The sequence below is a fragment of the Helicoverpa armigera genome, chromosome 25, assembly GCF_030705265.1.
Source record: "Helicoverpa armigera isolate CAAS_96S chromosome 25, ASM3070526v1, whole genome shotgun sequence".
NCBI lineage: Eukaryota > Metazoa > Arthropoda > Insecta > Lepidoptera > Noctuidae > Helicoverpa > Helicoverpa armigera.
Genome location: NC_087144.1, coordinates 2,777,883 through 2,798,680, shown reverse-complemented (window position 1 = coordinate 2,798,680; position 20,798 = coordinate 2,777,883). Strand labels below are relative to the sequence as shown.

Genomic DNA, 20,798 nt, shown 5'->3' with positions numbered 1-20,798 from the left:
CGGGTTATTCGCATCGCATACCCAGGCACCATAGGTTAAGATAGCCCTATGAAAAATGTCCGGGTTTTCCCCGGACACTTCTTGAAACCCCGCCCGGACGGCCCCCGGACGGCCTCCAAACGAGGACAAATCCGGGGAAACCCGGACGAATGGCAGCCCTAATAGTGACCCACCATAACAAATAACGTACCTAATTATTATTTAAGCAGATTAACAGTTTTTATTACAGTCGTTTTGTTAAGTAACAATTTGTTTGTTAAACTTACCTACTTTCATTCGTATAAACGCACCTACAGTATTATTATTCACTGTCTAGGTAAATCGAAATATCGTCAACCGCTATTATTAGAATAAATACTTACAAATACAACAACGAGGTAACCAATTGTTGTAGTAGGTACATTCTATCTACTACACAGTGATCGAACCGAATACCTACATACCGGTGTGTACCTATGCAGTGAGATTTGTTAGTCCGTGGCGATAAAGATACCTACACGCTTCGGGTAAAGTACTTGGGTAGTTCCAGCGCGCCGAATTTCGGTGTGCGTTTGGGTAGGTGGATATATACTTGCGTGAATTACTTACTTACGTGCATTTAGGTACTTGTAATTAATTATTATTCGTAAGTCTTATCTCTGTATCGAAGTTCTTCACACACTAACAGAAAATTATCGTATCGTTGTGTTTGCACCTACTCAATAAACATTTAAAATAAAATGCCGCTTCTCGGTAAATCCACCAGCAGGGGTACATTATCAAAATCTAAATCAAGTGTACTCGAATATTCGACTCAAGATTTGCCGTCTTTACGTAGAAAACGAACTATTTCTTATAACCGTTTAAACAAAACGTTGGAGATAGGTATTTTGGCCGAGAACGATTCGTCGCAACTAAATTTGTTCTTATCACATTTTCAAGACGTTAAGCGACATGTTGCTAGTTTTGAGGATGCGCATTTTACGATCCAGGGGATTCTCGATGACCCTGAAAATGAAGATAATGACATTCAAGAAGGTTTCGACGAGATGTATTACAGAGTGTTATCAATCCATCGAGCTTTATCTAAAACTGAATCAACTCAGTCTTGTAGCACTTCTTCCGCTTCTTCGTCGAATATTCGGTTACCGAAAATTGTGCTTCCTAACTTTAGCGGCGATATAAAAAAATGGCCTGAGTTTTATGATACGTTTAACGCCTTAATACATAACTCAACATCGTTAACCGACACTGAGAAGTTTCACTACCTCGTCTCGTCACTGAGCGGCGACGCGCTGCTTGTTATCAAGGCATTTCCTTTGACACACGAACATTACCGCGACGCATACGAAGCACTCACGGCGCGCTATAAGAATAAACGGGATCTTGCGTTTACATGTTGGCGGGATATTTTAAAAATTGAATTTAAGGTTCACGACGCACACGCATTTAGAAAGTCGCTCGATTTATTTGAAGAGAACTTAAGTATTTTAAAAACGATTAATTTACCGGTTAACCATTGGGATTTTGTTTTAGTATATCATATCTTATCGAAGGTCGACCAGAGGCTTCGTCGGGATTTTGAGGAGAAACATTCCGATGTAGAACTACCTACTTATAAACAATTGCAAATTTTCTTACAATCCAAATGTGAGGCTTTATTGCGAGACACACATTTCGTTGAATCGAACAAACTTCAACCGAGGTCTGAACCTGCTCACCCGCAACCTAAACCGCGTAGTTCTTTATCACACACACTCGTTGCCGCTAAGCCCGCCGCTACACCACAACTTAGTGAAGGGGGAACAATTAATGTCCCATACACAAAAAAGTGCACGTTTTGTTCAGATTCCCACTCCATCGCCGCATGTCCCGAGTTTCTTAAAAAATCGTTTGATGAACGTTTGCAGATCGCTACTGAGAAACACTGGTGTTTCAACTGTTTAAACCCATCTCACCATTTAAAAGATTGTAAATCTATCTTTTCGTGTCGCACATGCAAGAGAAACCACCACACCTTACTCCATCGCGATAGGTCTAGGGAGTCAAGTCCGTCTAAATCGACTTTAGTGTCAAGGTCATTAACACACACCACTGTCCTACTGGCCACGGCACTTGTCCAGGTCCGTGATGCCTTCGGCTCCATGCAAACGTTCCGAGCTCTTTTTGACACTGGAAGTCAAAGCAATTTTATCACAGAAAAGGCAGTAAAACGTCTGACCTTACCCCTTACTCCGGCTAACGATAGCGTCAGTGGAATTGGAGATGCGGCAGCGCCGATTCTTGGTGACGTCACTTGTTTGATAGGTACAAAAGAGAAAATCCTATATAAATTGAATTTGCACGTCATTTCAACAATATGTGGAGATCAGCCGATAGCAAAACTTAACACATCTGGGTGGACACACATTGAATCGAAACCTTTAGCAGACCCTGGGTTTGATCTTCCGGGACCTGTCGATATATTGCTCGGTGCGGAGGTGTTCGCTGACTCGCTTCTAAATCAACATATCAAGGGCAATGCAAATCAACCTATCGCTCTTAACTCTGTTTTCGGTTGGCTTCTTTTGGGCAAAACTCGTCTAGCTTCAAATACCTTAGTGCACGCATTGGGAAATAACGACATCGATTTGAATTCGTTGGTTCAACGTTTCTGGGAGTTAGACTGCGTACCCAAAGCGTCCCTTTTGACTCCAGATGAAGCGCTTTGCGAACAAAAGTTTTTATCCGATCATTGCCGCGATGCCTATGGACGATACATAGTACGCTTACCATTCAAGGATGATATCGGACCAAATTTTGAGGGTTCTCGTGACGTTGCACTTCGACGCTTTCATGCAATAGAACGTAGGTTATCTCGTGACCCTGAACTAAAAAGGCAATACGTGGATTTTATGACAGATTATTTGGACTCCGGTCATATGTCTCTGGTTCCCGGGAATGACCTCAATAAAGGGAAATATTATATTCCACACCATTGCGTCTTGCGTCCTGATTCTGCTACTACCCGTCTCCGCGTTGTCTTTGATGCGTCGGCCCAGGATGCCCACTCGATCGTTAAACGACACTCAACTAATCGGTCCAAAGTTGCAACCGAATATTATAGAAATTTTGTTACGCTTTAGGATACACAATATCGTTTTTATGTCCGACGTTCGACAAATGTACCGTAATATCTTAATTTCACCCGCTGATCGTGACTATCAGCGCATTTTTTGGAGAGCCACGCCAACAGAATGTCTTCAAGAATACCGTTTGAACACTGTAACGTATGGCGTTTCATCATCACCCTTCCTTGCGTGTCGCACTCTGCGACAGCTTACCGAAGACGAAGGCGATCAGTATCCCGTAGCGAAAGGGATTATTCTGTCTGACGTATATATCGACGACGTCGCCAGTGGTTCTGACACGTTAGAAAACGCCCAACAGGCAAAAGACCAACTAATTGCCTTGTTCAAACTGGGTGGCTTTCATCTTAGAAAATGGGTGTCTAATAACGCGCAACTTCTGCATAACCTTCCTACTGAAGATCGTCTTGCTGGTTCTGTTTCTCTCGATAACTCTGAATCTCCAACTTTTAAAATTCTCGGCCTAAAATGGGATCCTCACACAGACGTCTTTCTTTTCGACATCAAACCTTTCGACCGGCCATGTACAAAACGATCGATTCTCAGCGAACTAGCTAGAGTGTTTGACCCTCTAGGATTTTGTCCCCTTACAATTCAAATCAAAATATACATCCAGAAACTTTGGATTCTTGGTATCGGATGGGATCAAACACCACCTGATGAGGTTATCAGTATGTGGAATACGTACAAGGTTCAATTATCACAGTTATCTCAAGTTCGAATTCCTCGCAGGTTAACTTGTTGTGATGTAAAATCGTGCGAGCTTCACGGGTTTTGTGACAGTTCCGAGGTCGCGTATGGTGCTGTGATATATTTGCGGGTTACTGACGGAAGCGACAATGTCACCACGTATCTGGTCTGCTCCAAGGCTCGTGTAGCGCCGCTTAAGCGAACTTCATTGCCTCGACTGGAGCTCTGCGCTGCAGTTCTTCTATCAGAGCTTTATAAATTCGTTCGTAACACTTACCTTGATCGCATTATAATTAACGATGTCTATCTGTGGTCAGACTCAACAGTAGTTCTTTCATGGCTGCGAGCCCCTTCATCCCGCTGGGTAACATTCGTCGCAAACCGAGTTAGTCAAATCCAAGATCTTACCGCAACCGTGTGCTGGCGCCATGTACCTTCGGGAGATAACCCTGCGGACGTTTGTTCTCGTGGTCAATTACCTAGCGAACTCGTTAACAATTCCTTATGGTGGGCGGGCCCTGATTGGCTGCGTAGGGATCACTGCTCCTGGCCTTCTAGCCCTGATACGGCATCCCGCGACGACGAGGTACTCGTTAAATCCGAAGAACGCAAGTCTGTAGTCTTACTAACCGATCAACTTGATAAAACCTTACCTGACGAATCCATCATCGAAATGTTACTAAATCGTTTCTCATCATTGTCTAAGTTAGTTAATGTTCTCACGTATGTATATCGGTTTATTAATAATACTAGACATCCCAATCAAGTGAATCGAAAAGGATTTCTTAACAACGTTGAACGTCATCACACTCTTATAAAAATAGTTAAACATGTACAACATCGCGCGTTTCTAGAAGAAATATCTTATTTGCAATCTAAAAGCACTTTATCAAAACCTTTTCGCAAGTTAAATCCGTTCCTTGATGACCAGGGAGTGCTCAGGGTGGGCGGTAGGATTTCTCGATCAGGTCTCGAATACGAGCAAAAGCACCCCGCCTTCTTACCTTCTGACCATCCTTTTACTTACTTGGTTATCGATTTCATTCATCGCAGTTATTTACACCCAGGCATTAATACTACACATTTTTTACTACTTCAACAATTCTGGATCATTGCTGCAAAACGCGTTATTCGTCGGCGTTTGTCCAAGTGTATTCAATGTTTTCGAACTAATCCTCAGCCGTTACAACCTTTCATGAGCGATCTTCCCTCTTATCGCGTCAATCAAGTTAAACCATTTTCTGTGGTCGGTGTCGATCTAGGAGGGCCGTTCCGTATTAAACTCGGTTCACATAGAGGCGCGAAAATGGATAAGGCGTACTTGTGCTTGTTTGTTTGCCTAGTGACCAAAGCGGTGCATTTAGAAGTCGTCTCGACGTTAACAACGGAAGGGTTTATTGCTGCGTTACGCCGTTTTATCGGAAGGCGCGGTCGGTGTAACGTCATTCACGCGGACTGTGGCACTAATTTCGTTGGAGCTAAGAACCAGCTCTCAACTTTAATGGAACAGGCATCGAATGCGGAAAAAATCGAATTTAAATTTAACCCCCCCGGCGCACCGCATTTCGGCGGTGTCTGGGAGATTCAGATCAAAGCCGCAAAATCTCACTTGCTCCGGGTCGTGGGTGATCAGGTTCTGACTTTTGAGGAGCTTACAACTCTCTTTGTTCAAATAGAAGCCATTTTAAACTCAAGGCCACTCTACCCCATTAGCTCCGATCCAAACGACATGACGTGTCTCACTCCGGGTCATTTTCTCACCTTAGAACCGTTGACAGCCGTTCCCGATGAAGATCTCTCTAACGTTAATCCAAATCGGCTTCACCGGTGGCAGCTGATCCAATCTTTTCAACAGAGTTTTTGGTCTCGATGGAAATCAGAATACTTAAACTCTTTAACGCAACGAGCCAAATGGACAAAACACTCTAAACCGTTACAAATAGGTTCTATGGTAATCATTAAGGACGATAATCGTTCACCATTGCATTGGACACTGGCTAGAGTTGTAGACCTTCAGGTTGGTGCTGATGGAATAGCTCGGAGTGCATCCGTTCAAAATTCTAACAAACAGATTATAAATCGACCTTTAGTTAAACTGTGTCCACTTCCTATAGAGGACTCTGATTAGCTTTTCTAACCATATAACCGTAACATTTAGTTTTAAGTAAAATTTCATTCAAAACTTTAATCGTTTTAGTTACTTTAATATTCGTGTTTTTCCCCTATCGTTAATCTCTCTTTAATCTTTTTTTTATTTTAACCAGAAAATACCATAGGCATTTTGGTGGGCGGGATGTTTCGTTTCCATAAAGAAAACAAAACGTAATTTAACAAAATCAATTTAGTTTCATACTTGTTGTTCTGGTATCCTGCGGGAGCAGTATCGAAACGCCAATCTGTTGGTTGTTCATGTACGCACATTGACCAATCAGAATCGGGCATGACTCGCGCGAAGCTCGTTCGAGTGACCAATGCCGGCAAGCGCTCTGTCAGTCGTTGAAGAAAACGAAATCACGCGCGCGAACACGACAATATCGCTGCTCATCAACCTAAACCAACAAAACCGACTACAACTCCTAGTTTTTTGGTGTGAAATCATCTCAACCAGCAGACCAAAGCATCCCGGGATCAAACGGATTGGAAGCTCAACGGCCAGTGCAGGTCGCAGCCCGGATTCGCAAGGTATGTGCGTGCATTGTATCTTTGCTGTTACCTGTACAGGAATTACTCGAACAACAAGTGTTTTATCGTAAGACCAAGATCTGGTCTCCCCAGAGTAGTACCACGCACCGAAATTACATTTCGGCCGGTGCAAGTTGCTACAGCAAGCGTGACGAGCATCTGCGCCTGTCTTGATTCTTGATTTTTTAAGAATTACTTATACCAATTTCTTCCACTAGGGATGTAAGAAATTTTAACTTACTGCCTCAACGCTGGTAATAATCGTTCTTCATATGCCTCAAATGTGGATCTCGGACCAGCGCTCTTATTTCTACGTCGCACCAGTGAGCCTGTTAAAGTTTATATTTAGTTATATTATATATTTACTGGAAATGCTTTTTAATTACTGTTGCTTCTTCACAATTAATCGTTAGATGTTTATTTGCCTTTCTTTGGTATATTTTTAGTATTTTTCCACTCGATATCCAGTCAAAAATCAGGAGTTATTTCGAATTCAGCATTTTTTGACCTAAGTAATAGTAATGAACATACCGTTAGCAGCATTAGGTGTGATACTCCTTCTAGGACTGTCAGTCTCTTTCCTCAGTTCATCTTCTTCTATCTTCTTCTGCACTTCTTTCTCTTCTTGAATCAATTGGACGGGTTGTGGTTGCACTGGCTCGGGGAGTGTCGGTGGAATTTCTTCTTGTAAAGTTGGTTCTGGTGACTGCAATGTGATTTTCATCAATAAGCACTTTCCCAAGTAGTTGCTTCAATGTTGTCTCGGTTGTGTAAATTGATTTCAATGATAAAAACTCAAACTCAACTATTACAATATCGAAGATTCATTTAACAGTGAAAAATGCTCTAAACTCACATTCTACCAACAAAGACTATAAACCACCCTACACCGTTTAAGTCGACTTTCGACCCAGACAGTCATAATTTGAAATAATTTGAGAGGATTTGTAAAAAGAGAAGAAAATCATCGTCATTGTTATAGGTACCAGTATTTTAGCAGATTGCTCAGCGACATTCACAATAACTTTAAGGTAATCATACAATCATCTAACAAATTTAAAACGCTTAATCTGATCAGAATTCTCACCGGCTGCATATCCTGAACATCTTCCTCCTCTCCATTAACATACTCCGGGTCCTGCAGCTCAGGCTCCGGTTCTATAGGAGGCACAGGCGAGGGTATGTCCAGGCTCAGGGACCCGGCTGCTACAGATGGTGAGAGATGATGGGAGAAGTCGTACTCTTGAGGCATTGAGGAGTCGTTGCGGCGGTCCGGCTGGAAGTAGATACATTTTTTTTTAAGTCAAAGTATTTATTATTTGTTTATACTTTAGTATAGTAAAAGTAAAATGTAGATCATAAAATTAAGTATACTTGATTTTATCATCTTTATCATGGATACTGAACATGATGATTGACTTAAATCTTCACAGCTTTTTGGATTTCGACTGTCTTTTCAGACTTATCGATAAGGCTAAAAATATTGTCTAAATAAAGCGATTTAAATATGATCACATTCCCATTGTGTATGTAGGTAAGTTCAATTTTGGTAGGACAGAAAAAGTTTACTTATGGCGAAACATTACAAATATTTGTGACCATCAACACGCAAGAATCAGTTGTACATTAACATCCTCCGCGTTTCTACTCCTTTAGATCTATTTTTCTTCTAAATAGGAAGTGCTATATAATTTCTCTTTTCCTCACCCCATCCTCTTCAAACAACCGACACAGCTGAGGATCCTCCTTCACTCCACACAGTGCATCAGCGATCCTGTCCCTCATCCTCCTCGCCAGCTCGAAGTCATCCCTCGCAGCAGCTGTGCGTTTGCGCAGTCGCCAGCGACCGATACGGATGCCGGCGGACGCGAGCGCAGCGCCCGCTGACTTCAAGCGACGGGCGTATTCGAAGCGCTCCTCTGAGATTAAGAAAAAGCTCTTTTTTAGGGTTCCGTACCTCAAAAGAAAAAAACGGAACCCTTATAGGATCACTTTGTTGTCCGTCTGTCTGTCTGTCTGTCTGTCTGTCAAGACCCTTTATCTTAAGAACGCGTGGACGTATCAAGCTGAAATTCACATGAAATACTCGAGTCTATTGCCCCTTTAAGCTGTGAAAATATCAAACTTCTAAGCCAAGCCAATCAAAAGATACAACCGATTATGTCGATATTTTCAACAAATTTTCGACACTCGCAAAGGAATCAAAACCTACAGGGTACTTCCCGTAAACTCAGAATCTTGAAATTTGGCATGAAGCATTGTCATATAATGCAAATATAGGAAAAATTGCGAAAATCACATTTTTTTTGTTATATAATATAATAAAAATATTTTAATAAAATAAAACTTACTACCTTATTTCTCACGAACGAATAAAGGTACCAAATTGAAATTTATACCAAATACCTAGGTCTATTGTCCCTTTAAGCAATGAAAAAATCAAACTTCTAAGTTAAAGCGATCAAAAGATACAGCAGTTTTACCGAAACCTTAGACGAATTTCCGTCACACGCTAGGGAATCAAAACCTACAAGGTACTTCCCGTGAACTCAGAATCTTGAAATTCGGCACGAAGCAACGTTATGTAGTACAGATAAAGGAAAAATTGCGAAAATGATAAATTTGAAGTTACATAAAATATAAAAATATTATTTTTGCTTACATGACATAAAATATTTTATTAATTATTATAAACTTACTACCTACCCTTTTTCACATGAACGCGTAGAGATATTAAAGTTTTGAATAAAAAGTGAAATTCATATCAAACACTTCTTAAATATAATTGCCTCTAAACTGTGAAAAATTTTAAATCATTCAAAGGTCATTGGGCACCTTAGTATGGAAACCATACCCACGGCGGATACGAACGAAATATAGCACAGTATAATGATAAAGGCTCTGATTTACTATGGCATTAGTCGCATCAATGTGAACCATGGAAATCTAGAGAAAATCAGGTGTAAACATCAAATATTTTCCTCATTTCAATGGGGAATTTAAACGACCACGTTTGACGGATTTGAGAAATCATTTCTTTGTAGTGAAAGAGTATACTCACCGTTTATTTCCATTGTCATCAGGTCAGGGTCTGATGATGGAAATCCTGAGAAATCGAGGGCAACTATCAGAAATTGTAGGCATGCATAGGATTAAAACTTGATTCTCAGATGTATGTATGTCTGGTGATATCTACTATCAAACAGTGAAGGTCTAGAGCTTACCTGATGATGGAGATGTGAGAAAATCGAGAGAACTCCCTAACGGTATGTTTTAGTTACGTCGTGTTTGGGCTTATATTATTCGTATTGACGAGAACTTTTCACTTCACACTTCTAAAAACAACAAGAAAACTGTTTATATGCATCGGTCTAGATCTCGGTGGTTAAATAAAATAGATGCATCCTCTAGACACCGACTTCTAGACCGATGCACCTAACATCTTTTTAATTTATTTCTTGCTTTTGTTTTCTTGTTGCTTTTTTATACGTTAGAAGTTAGATTTGTGTGCAAAATGCTACAAAATAAAATAAAGCCGATTTTATAAAACCAAGAAAGGGACAGAATTACACTTTTGTCAAGGCTCTAGAAACGTAAAGCCAGCAGACCCGAATCCTACTCTCTAGAAGTCGTTGTTACAATTCGACAGCTACAAGTCGTCAGGCGGTTTCGAAAAAAACCTGAAACTGGGGCTCGTTAGGTGATTAATCCCTCAAAAATAAAAGAGCCCATTAGTAGTGAATTCTCATCACCTAAAATAAAATAAGCTCCAACACAAGGTTACGTTATAAATTGTAAAGGAGTTCCCATAACTATATCTGATCGTTGCTATCGACCTCACTATGGCAGTCAAACCTATCTATGTGGAAAGTCTTCGCCAATACGAATAAAATAAGCCCAAGCACGTGGTAGTCGTAACATACTGTTCAGGAGTTCCCTCGACTCTCTGTAGTCTCCATAATCAAATCAGCTCCAAACCTTCACTGTTTACCAGTACCCTCAAAAATACACTCACATGTCTGGTTATGACTCGATGCGTGCCTACAATATTCAAGAGTTGCCCTCGATTTCTCAGGGTTTCCAGATCCTCATCAGATCCTGGTCATCCGAATTGGATCTTCCTTCTTTATGAAAAGTCTTTAACAATAAAAACTAGCATTGCAACCTGTACAATCCTCTGAAACTGCTTGTCTTTTATATTTTTCAAACAATCCTGGACATTCGTCTCCATGGAATTTTAATAAAATATTTATATTCAAAGAAACGTCATACCATTCTCCACAATTTAAAAGTACTTTGGTTCATGTCCGCCACTTTTTACAAAGCGGGTCAGATATGCCCAATGACCTTTAAGACATAATTAGTTATTTTCAATCAAATTTCTGAAAGATGACTATAAAATGTTGTATATAAATAATATATAAATAACTTTAATAAAATAACTTTTACAAGGTACTGGCCTACTATTTTAGTTATATTATAAAATAAAAAATATTAACTACTTTGACTCTCACGAAATTACCATAACTATGATTGTTCTAAACTGAACGGTTGGCCCGAGACTCACTTTTTATCTATACAGGATTTGTACGGAACCCTTGGTGCGCGAGTCTGACTCGCACTTGGCCGGTTTATTGTACAATTATATTATTTATATATTTGTTAAATATTTCTTTGTCTGAAAGATCTAGATCTTTTGAAAAAAAAAATGCAGACCGTCTATCAATACTAGCAGTTGAATCTAAAGGCGCTTACGAGATTTTTTCCTAGAACTTAAAAATTAAAAGAACCTACATATTTTTTGTAAATAGAACTGTATATTTTGTTAGGACATAAAATATGCAACTACCACTTATTTCCGAGTATGTATGTTTATCACGGTGCCAAAGTATTTGAAATGATAGGGTGAAATTACTGAAGTAGTAAAAAATTCTTATGTTTTTTTAGTTCTTCACACTAGATTTCAATGCTTGAAGTTATCAATATATCTTTCCTCACCCAACTTTAATAGTCTGTACCATCAATAACTCACCTCCAACAGCAGCCTTCTTCTTCTCATCCAAGCTCCTCACCAGGTCAGCAATATCGTTGTCCACATACATGATGAAGGCCAGGTCATCATACGGCGAGTACGCCGGCTCCTTGCTGACAGGCTGTACAGGAGAACTCTCTGTTTCTTCCACTTCTTCACCCAGGACATTCACTGCCATTAGTGCTACCTGGAGAATTGGAAATGGATTCAGAATGGATCAGTTCTGATAGCTTTGAGAATGTATTTGGAACTTCAGTCATGAACACTAGAGAGGCAAAATATATTTTAATTTTTCAAAGTTTTATAGTACTTTGTAGTATAAGTCTTTATAAAGGACTAAAGGTAAATTACTTTGAACACCAATAACTGAGTTAGGGTGAAGAAAAGCGTCTTGAGGAAACATGGACATTCAAGCATGAAATCGTCAACCCTGCCCGTGACCTACAGTGGGACAATAAAAAGGCTGATGATGGAATGCTAATGTAAATGTATGATACTGCTATGTGTTTTTCGAGATCTTAGTATTATAATGTAGGAGTAAAAGTGGTCCATATATCAAACCTGATCATCTTCTTTTGCTGGTGGGTGTGGTCCAGACAGTTTGAGTTTTACGAAGCGGGCTATTGTTGGCTCTGGCAGTGCAGCTGATCTGCAAGTCGAAGACACAACATATTAGCTTAGAATTATACAGATACGTGACTGCTAAGAGGTCATTAATTAAAACCATTTTCATCAGCCCGATTTTAAACAGAAATGGTGTGTTGTGATCTCACAATCCACGAAAGAAAATGAACTCTGTCACTTTAAAAGAAAGCTCAATATCCTTCTCACCTGAGTTCTCTAGTCCTGGCCTGCTGCGCCGGTCGGGCGAGCGTGACTCTGCCGACGCTGGTGTAGGTGGCGCCGCATGGAGTGGCCGCGCCTTCGGAGACCAGCCCGCCTGAGACTAGCACTTCCACGCATGCCGCTGTTATGAGGGAAAATGTTTAATGTAGGATAGAAGAATGCATGCATGCATGTAGTAGAGTTTATTGTAGCATAGGAAAATGTCATGTTTAGTATTCGTACTGAGACCACGGAGCATGCTCCAGTCTCATTATGTTAAAGGTAGGTTTAATCGAAAGATTTGCCACAAGTGTTTCCGAATTGTGGAGATGTATTCGGTAGCTGTCGATAAAGTTATTATTCTGTCAAATCCATTTAAATCTACAAGTACCTGAGTACCTACTTCTTGTCTCTTAATTTTTATGAACTTATTTCAGTTCATCGAGATGCTACTGACAAAGATGATTAGGGAAGACAACATTTTAAAACCGCGCCCGCGGCAAAGCTCTTGGATTTCTTACATAACGTCATCATATCGTATCACTAGTACATACGTATGAGCTGATGATGAGCCAGCAGCTGCAGCTTGTGCACGGAGGTGACCCTCGCCAGCCGCAGCAGCAGCTCGTGCGGGGGCCCGCCCTCGCTGCGCCAGCCGCGCGCCGCCGGGCCCTGCGCGTTCAGCTCGCATGCTGGGTACGAGCTGTCCTCGCCTGGAGACAAGAGAGATACAAGAACTGATTTATATGTCATAAAAAAAAATCGGTTTAGTGCGAGTCGGACTTGACGAAAATTGTCTGCTTCGAGATTAACCAGCGTTTTGCACGGAGCGACTCCCTACCTATCACACACACTCAATCCTTAACTACTTGACAACTTCTGAATAACCACAGAACTGCCAAAGTTATCGGTAAATATTACTTACAAAATGACAATAACGATTTACTTATTTAGTATAAGGTCTCTTGACGAATGAAAAACACGATGTTATGTAATGTTAAAAGCAATAAGCTTCATAGTACTTCAAACATTTTAATTAAAACGAGAATGTCGAGCATAGCATTCCTGGAATGTAGTTCCAATTAAATTATAACTGTGCAGCTACGTTTACATGGAAAAACGTCAATGCGATATTTCATTGTCGCTTGTATTGCATTCTCACAAATTATAATCAACCTTACCATGGTATAATCTTAATGTTAAAAATCGAAGAGTTGGTGTATTTGAAACCACTAATCTCAGGAAGTCTTTCACTGTTCGGGAAAAGCTGCGCTTTATCCGAATACGCGAAGTCGTTCCTTTAGGACGCGGGTGAAACCAGCGGAAGCTTGAATATATTTTACATACAAGGCTCCGTTTTCATCACCTATTTGCATATGCGTTTACTTATTATCATTTCCTAGTTAGCTTCATGTCCCTTAGATACGACTCTAAATATATTTCAGTCTATGTCATACTCGACTGCTGAATCATGTACCTAAGTAAAAGCATCCGATTCCTATAGACGCTCCAAATAAATAATCTATGGTATCGAACTGCGCGAACAATGGTAACAAAACTATATAAACATTATTATCGATCCTAGCTTAAGCTTTACATATTTAATAGCGTTACTCACTCATCGAAGTTTTGAAACACGCCAGGTATCAATTGGCAGTAGCTCTTTGTCATTAAAAATCCTTGGCATTCGTTACGGGTAGTCAGAAGCCAGTAAGTCTGACACCAGTCTAAACCAAGGGCTGCTGGGTTGCCTTGGTAACTGGGTTGAGGAGGTCAGATAGTGCAGTCGCTCTTTGTAAAATACTGGTACTCAGCTGCATAAGGTTAGACTGGAAGCCGACCCCAACATAGTTGGGAAAAGGCTCAGGAGATGGAGACGGATGGCTAGGTGTCAACTAGCTTCAAATGCCATCATAATTCAGTTTAGCCGATTAGTACATAAGTAGGTGATGCGTGTGATAATCGCCTTAAACTAAGTATCTTATATAGGTATATGTATTTAAAATGCCACAAAAGGTCTGGCAGTTTTGTCTTTTTATTCTGAACTATAGTTTGTAGTATATTTTACGCTGATAAAAAAATTTACTTCCAACCCCATTATTAAATTACAAACACCTAAGAAGAACCGTAGGTGTACTTATATCCTTCAACGTACATTTTATTTTAAGATATATAAGTGGGAATGATAAATATATGGACCTTGCTCATGTGCTGGCCTTGGAAATGTGCACTGGTTAGCATTTTTAAGGGACTTTTTTATTTACCTCAAAATCTGTAGGTAAACATTATATATTTTAAAATAAACTATTATTATATTGGCATATCTATTATAGTTGCAGATATGATGAGAAGCTACGTGGCATCTGCAAATGTACTTCCTTCAGGACGAAAAAGCGTCAACAATTGACCTCAACAGTTGTTAAGCACTGGAAAGGGCTCTTCATACTACGAAGGGGTCTCGAAATGTCAATTGGTCTCATGTTTACGAATATTATAAACTAGCTTCTGCCCGCGACTTCGTACGCGGATCCTGTCCCTTATGCCAGCGACTACGGGGTCGGCAAAATCGAAGATCTGAATCGTCTGATATTGAATTTTAAGGGCCCGTTGACTGGAAAACAACGGAATACGCATAGCCATTAGAAATGTTCCATATATTTAATTTTTGTACTTCAACGGCCAAAGGCACAGCAGACTAAACAAAACGCTAAGAACTGAACCGCAATAGACGTGACCATAGGCATAAACATAGTGATTCTAATTAGTCCGCATTTAAGTTGTGTGTGGCAAAAATATTACACGTATTAATTACGTTAAAAACATTAAATGCTACTGAGATGACAAAGTCGTGCTGACTTAGTGGAAGTCGTGGTGGTTTAGTGGGTAGAGAACCAATCTCTCAAGTCATGAGTGTACGTCTTTGATTCCAGATCTGGCAAGTACCTGCCAATACAACTTTTCTAAGTTCGTATGTACTTTCTACGTATATTTTGGATACCAATGACCGTTATTTGGAGGGGATGTTAAACTGTAGGTTCCGGCTGTCATTGAACATTCTTGGCAGTCGTTATGGGTAGTCAGAAGCCAGTAAGTCTGACCAGTTTTACCAAGGGGTGTTGAATTGAGCGGGTAACCGGGTTGTGGAGGTCAGATAGGCAGTCGCTCCTTGTAAAACACTGGTACTCAGTTCCATCGTGACTGGAAGTCGACTCTAACATAATTGGGAAAAAGGCTCTTGAGATAATAACGACAATAATATATAATAAATAAGCACCGCAGGACATCTGAAGCTGATGACGGGGAGTAGCGACCCCGCGGAGCTATATATACTAAGTTCTCCAGGGAGAGTATACTGTCCGCCCGCCATCTCCGGCCGGTCGGAGTGAACCATGACTGGGGTAGGTATCACGCCTCTGGCTTGGCTTGGCCGTCCAGAGTGGAGTCGCTAGAGCAGGGTTAGTAGCCCTGCTCGGAGGATAGGTGCCTCGTGGTAAGTGACCCACAGGGAGCGCGTAATCTGCGTTTAAAATCCACCGAGGTATCCTCACACTTCAGCCGCTCATGTCCCTGTTGCCCTCTTGTTGCTATTCAGTGACTGATTCCCGGGGGTCCAGTAAGTGAGCTGGCGAGTCTCCACCTGCCAATTTTACATGTATCTGATACATTGTCATCGGCAGGTGCCATAGTTCCCGTAGTTTCCCCATTCCTAGTCCATTAGCATCCCATCACAATAGCCCAAGTAGTTTTCATCCACAGTTAGCAATGGTATAGCACAGAACCGGGGATTGTCTTTTTTTTAACGACGTCCACCGGGGATTGTCCTTGGATTCATTTCTATAGTGTATGAAGGGATAAATCGTCGGTTTTGTGTCATCATTTCATTAAAGTTGTCTCAAAAGGGCTTCAGCGTGTTGGCTTCGGCCCCACGTTTGCCTCCCAAAAATTCGGAACTCTGTAGTCCCTAGGTCTGGAAGAGACATACAAAATAATAATGAGATATAACGCAACAAATTCGGAGAGTGGGGGCTCGTGACGAAACGTCTAGTAGGTATATAAAATTTGTACTGACTTAACACAAAATTCAAGCGTGTTATATCTTTTGTTTGTGAGAAGGAAAAAAGGAAAAATACGTGTCCATTATTTTAGGGTTATCTAAAAGACGGACTTATTACTTTTTTTGATTCACCATACCTATTTCATAACATTCATTTCTATATGTCACCGTAAGATTACAAACATCGTTAGATTACAATCTATCTCGAGAGATTGTAAACTGTCTAATTATTGTGAACCGTAACATCTGATTGCAATTTAACGCATTATTTTTCGCTATATTATAATCTATCGATGAGAAATTGTCAAATTGTCAACTGACCGAAAGCTCTCCCTGATTGGTCAGTCTTTTTGTAAGATCGACCAATAATCCGTTCTGTTCCCATGGAGTTCCCGTAGAGTGAGGAATGAAATAGAGGTGTCAGTTAAATAAAATAAATGCTCTTCAAAAATTCTTCAAGTATTTATTATTTAGTACGAGTATGTAATTAATATTCCTGACATATGGAGAGAACAAATTGTAACGAAATATTTATTCTTCAAACACAAATTGAAATTGGAAACATATTGATTTCTGACACTTACGCGAATATTAGACATTTAAATAAAACTACTTTTACGGATTTTATCGCGGTTATATTATATTATTTAATCCCGACGTTTAAAACCGACCGCGATAAAATCCGTAAAAGTAGTTTTATTTAAATGAAATTGGAAAATTATAAGAAACTTTTATAAAAAAAAAAACAAAACAATTAGGTAGTTTACTCATCGGTTTGTCTTCAAACACAAATTCATTCCTAACTCTACGGGAACTCCATGGCAACAGAACGGCTGGTCGTGATTGGTCGATCTTACAAAAAGACTGACCAATTAGGGAGAGCTTTCGGACAGTTGACAATTTGACAATTTCTCATCGATAGATTATAATATAGCGAAAAATAATGCGTTAAATTGCAATCAGATGTTACGGTTCACAATAATTCGACAGTTTACAATCTCTCGAGATAGATTGCAATCTAACGATGTTTGTAATCTTACGGTGACATATACATTTCAAGTGTAGCATTGCTCTTGAAGTTCCACATCAGGTGTTCCAGATCTTCGATGTATGTCAATAGAGAGTACTTATCAGATTGAACCACTTTTGCTAAAACGTCATATCTTTATATGCGATAGTTTAGCTGGCTCCTGGGGTTCCACATTAGGTGTTTTACATCTTCAATTTTTATAAGTCAACAGAGAGTGCTTATCAGATTGAACCACTTTTGCTAAAACGTCACACCTCTATATGCTATAGTCTAGCTGGGCCCCTGGAGTTCCACATCAGGTGTTTTAGATCCTCAATTTGTATAAGTCAATAGAAAGTGCTTATCAAATTGAACAACTTTTGCTAAAACGTCATACCTGTATATGGTACAGAGAAGCTGGGCTCTTGGGGTTCCACATCAGGTGTTCCAGATCCTAAAATTTATTATCTCAGCTGAAAATGCTCATCACATGAAACAATTTTTGCCATGGCACCATTTTTGTATCTCTTATAGTTTTGTTGGTCTGTTGGTGTTCTGCATCAGGTCTTCAAGTTTCGAAGATAAATTATAGCCTATATGTTGACCAGTCTTAATATTGATACAACAAAGAAAAAATCATTGAAATCCGTTCAGTAGTTCGGAAGATTAGCGTGTACAAACAAACAGACATACAGACATACAGACAAACAGACAAATTTTTTTTTTTGGATTTGTGCTCCATTACTGTTTCTAAACCCCACCCAATAATTAATTTTTTAATATATTCAATGTACAGACACAGATTTTTTACAGATTTATTATATGTAATAGATGCGAAAGTAGTGTAGTGTAAACTCTCTCTGTTTGTGAAGCTTTTATGCCAAAAAACTGAACGGATTTTAATGTTTCATCTATAGCCTGAGAAAGGATATTTGCTCAGTTGCGGAAAGAAAGAAAACCCCGGGACGCGGCGAAACCGCGGGTACAATTAGGGCGTATGCAGAAAGAAAGCTGGAAGACGCTGGAAACTTATAAGCGCTTATCGGCGGTTGTCAGCGCTGGTAACCCGCGCATTAAAATATATGGACACGCGCCGATAAGCGCTTATAAGTTTCCAGATTTCTTTCTGTATACCTACGGCCTTAGTTACAGATATAAAACTGCGGTAAACTCTTTTATAAAACGCGGTCTATCAACCAAAACCACCACAGGTGTACACCACAAAACTAGCAAACACCACATGTGGACATAACAATAGTTTGCCACTTTCCCCATCAAACAGAGCTCAGTAATTGATAGGAAACTACTTCCATTAGTGTAATAGCCACTGGCCAGTGACAAGCCGTACTTAGCCCCTGAATAAATGATAGACCTCGCTAATTGCTGTATCTGATGTTGATACAGAACTTTATACTTTATTTCGTTGGTTTAAAGTTGATTTTCGTTTTATAGGTGTTTTGTTTGGTTTGTAGTTCGATAGTAATAATTTTTTGACTTGACTTTAGTTTGACTTTCGTATTAATTGAGAATCCTTGTTAAATCGAACTATCGGGAAATATACTTTTTGAAATTCTGCTGCTCACTATTCACTTGGTATACTAGTTGTGATTTGGCGTATATTAAACTTAATTTTTCAGTAAAATTGAGTTGAAGTTTCAGTATACAATACAATCAACAATTGACAATCATATAGAGCCTCTAGTTATTTAATGTTCGCAGCGTTTAATATAATAGCAATGTATCCTGAAGCCCTTTCGACCTTCAATCTTTCACAAAACCCACGCAAAACTAGAATATTCAGAGTTTCAGATCTAACATTATACCTAGATCCAGGGACAAAGAATCAATGCTGAGCTAGGTCCTTGAAATATCTAGGTCAAAAGCATACATAGTCAAATTTAAATTTTTCAAAGGGAAATAGGAGAGACCAGGGACGAAAGTAACAATTTAAGATTTTTTCGTAATATCTCACAGATACCTTTGAATTCTAATTATCCTTCACTCGATAGATATTCTCTTTAATTAGATATCATAGACATAAGTCTATACCAGCTAATATCTCTCCAGCGGGCCCAGCAGGGCCAAGGCCTGCTGGGGCTGCGGGTTGTTCAAAAGAGGTACCGCGGCCCTAGCACATAAGAAGGCCTACGACGGAACACGACGGCTTTTAGTCAGTAAGAGTCTGACACTCCCTCACCGCTGCTAACCCACTCAGCGGGAGGGGTCATTTGATGATTTTTTACGTCGTTAAAAAAAAAAAAAAAAGCTAATATCTCTGTCAAAATGAAATCACCAATTTGTCCTTCTTGTAAAAACATTTGGACACTTCTAGCAATTTATCTTCCGAAGTGATTTGAAGAGTGCCGATGTCAGCTTATTCAGAAATGCATTAATAAAAAGATGGATAGTGAATGACGTTTCGTTGTACATTATGTAGATCTGCACCTTAATTGATTGATTTAAATCTGAAGGCGAGAATCGTACGAGATTGCCGGCCTTTAAGGACAGACAGAGACGACCTTAAAGTACCAAAGAAAATATTGTGTTCGTAGACCTTTCTTGTTTAAATAAAGATTAATTAACACAGAAAGAAAGGAACGCTCTATTTTTAAAACAGACAGCAGAATAATTAATGTATGTATATTGTTAAATTCCGATCAATTAACGTACACCCTACTTAGCACTGGTAAATTAAAATAGGTACAATATAAAAATACTTACTTGTAGCATAAACCACATGAAACGGAATCCTTTTCGGCATTTTAAATGAACAATCAAAACCACTACCTCTTTATATGAAACTCCGTACCAATATTCACTTCCATTGCTACGAATTTGTGATTATTACAAAAAAAAAAACACTGTCAAATCATTTTGTTACGCGTTACTGTTGTTTTTATCATGTTTTTGTTGTTTGTGGCAAAGAATTTACATGTTTTAAGTAAATAAATACGGTTTATGTGAGTTAGCAGCGGAGATTGGGTAAAGAATAATAGTGGTGCGGAGTGAAGTTGTCAGGAGATCAGGGACGGTAAATTAATCAATATTGGCGCTCGGCCGACTTCGGTTTGCGAGGTCCGCGCACGCTGCAATGATGGTGCTGACATCTGTTGGCCGAGTTTTAGGTAGATAATGTTTTTGTTAAACTTTTGTTTGGGATGGTCAGTTCTTCTATTTGTTGTAGGGCTTATACAATGATGAGTTGGTTTTGAAATTGGAACCTTTTTAGAGAAGGACTTCTTGCAAAGATAAAACTCTGAGCAAGTCAAGAGAAGGTGAAATTATGATCACATTTTGTTTTAACACTGATACTGATAACCATTTAAGTACCTGTACTGGAATCTTCCGAAAGGTTTTCCGTGGTTTATAAATGTAAAGGACTCCAGAAGGAACTCGGGT

The 20,798-nt window shown here is 39.7% G+C and overlaps 1 protein-coding gene across 1 annotated transcript in view; it reads right to left on the bottom strand.

The window, feature by feature from the left end:
- The window catches only part of LOC110381725 (centrosomal protein of 104 kDa), a 33,120-nt gene extending 12,666 nt beyond the window's left edge, over window positions 1-20,454 (bottom strand). The window contains exons 1-9 of the mRNA XM_064041423.1: window positions 20,121-20,454; window positions 12,891-13,049; window positions 12,343-12,478; window positions 12,073-12,160; window positions 11,512-11,698; window positions 8,187-8,398; window positions 7,567-7,755; window positions 7,011-7,185; window positions 6,721-6,808 (exon numbers count right to left, since the gene is read on the bottom strand). Coding sequence (XP_063897493.1) covers window positions 6,721-6,808; window positions 7,011-7,185; window positions 7,567-7,755; window positions 8,187-8,398; window positions 11,512-11,698; window positions 12,073-12,160; window positions 12,343-12,478; window positions 12,891-13,049; window positions 20,121-20,160 — 1,274 coding nt within the window. The 5' untranslated portion in view covers window positions 20,161-20,454. The remainder of the gene's footprint in view (window positions 1-6,720; window positions 6,809-7,010; window positions 7,186-7,566; window positions 7,756-8,186; window positions 8,399-11,511; window positions 11,699-12,072; window positions 12,161-12,342; window positions 12,479-12,890; window positions 13,050-20,120) is intronic.
- Window positions 20,455-20,798: the final 344 nt, after the last annotated feature.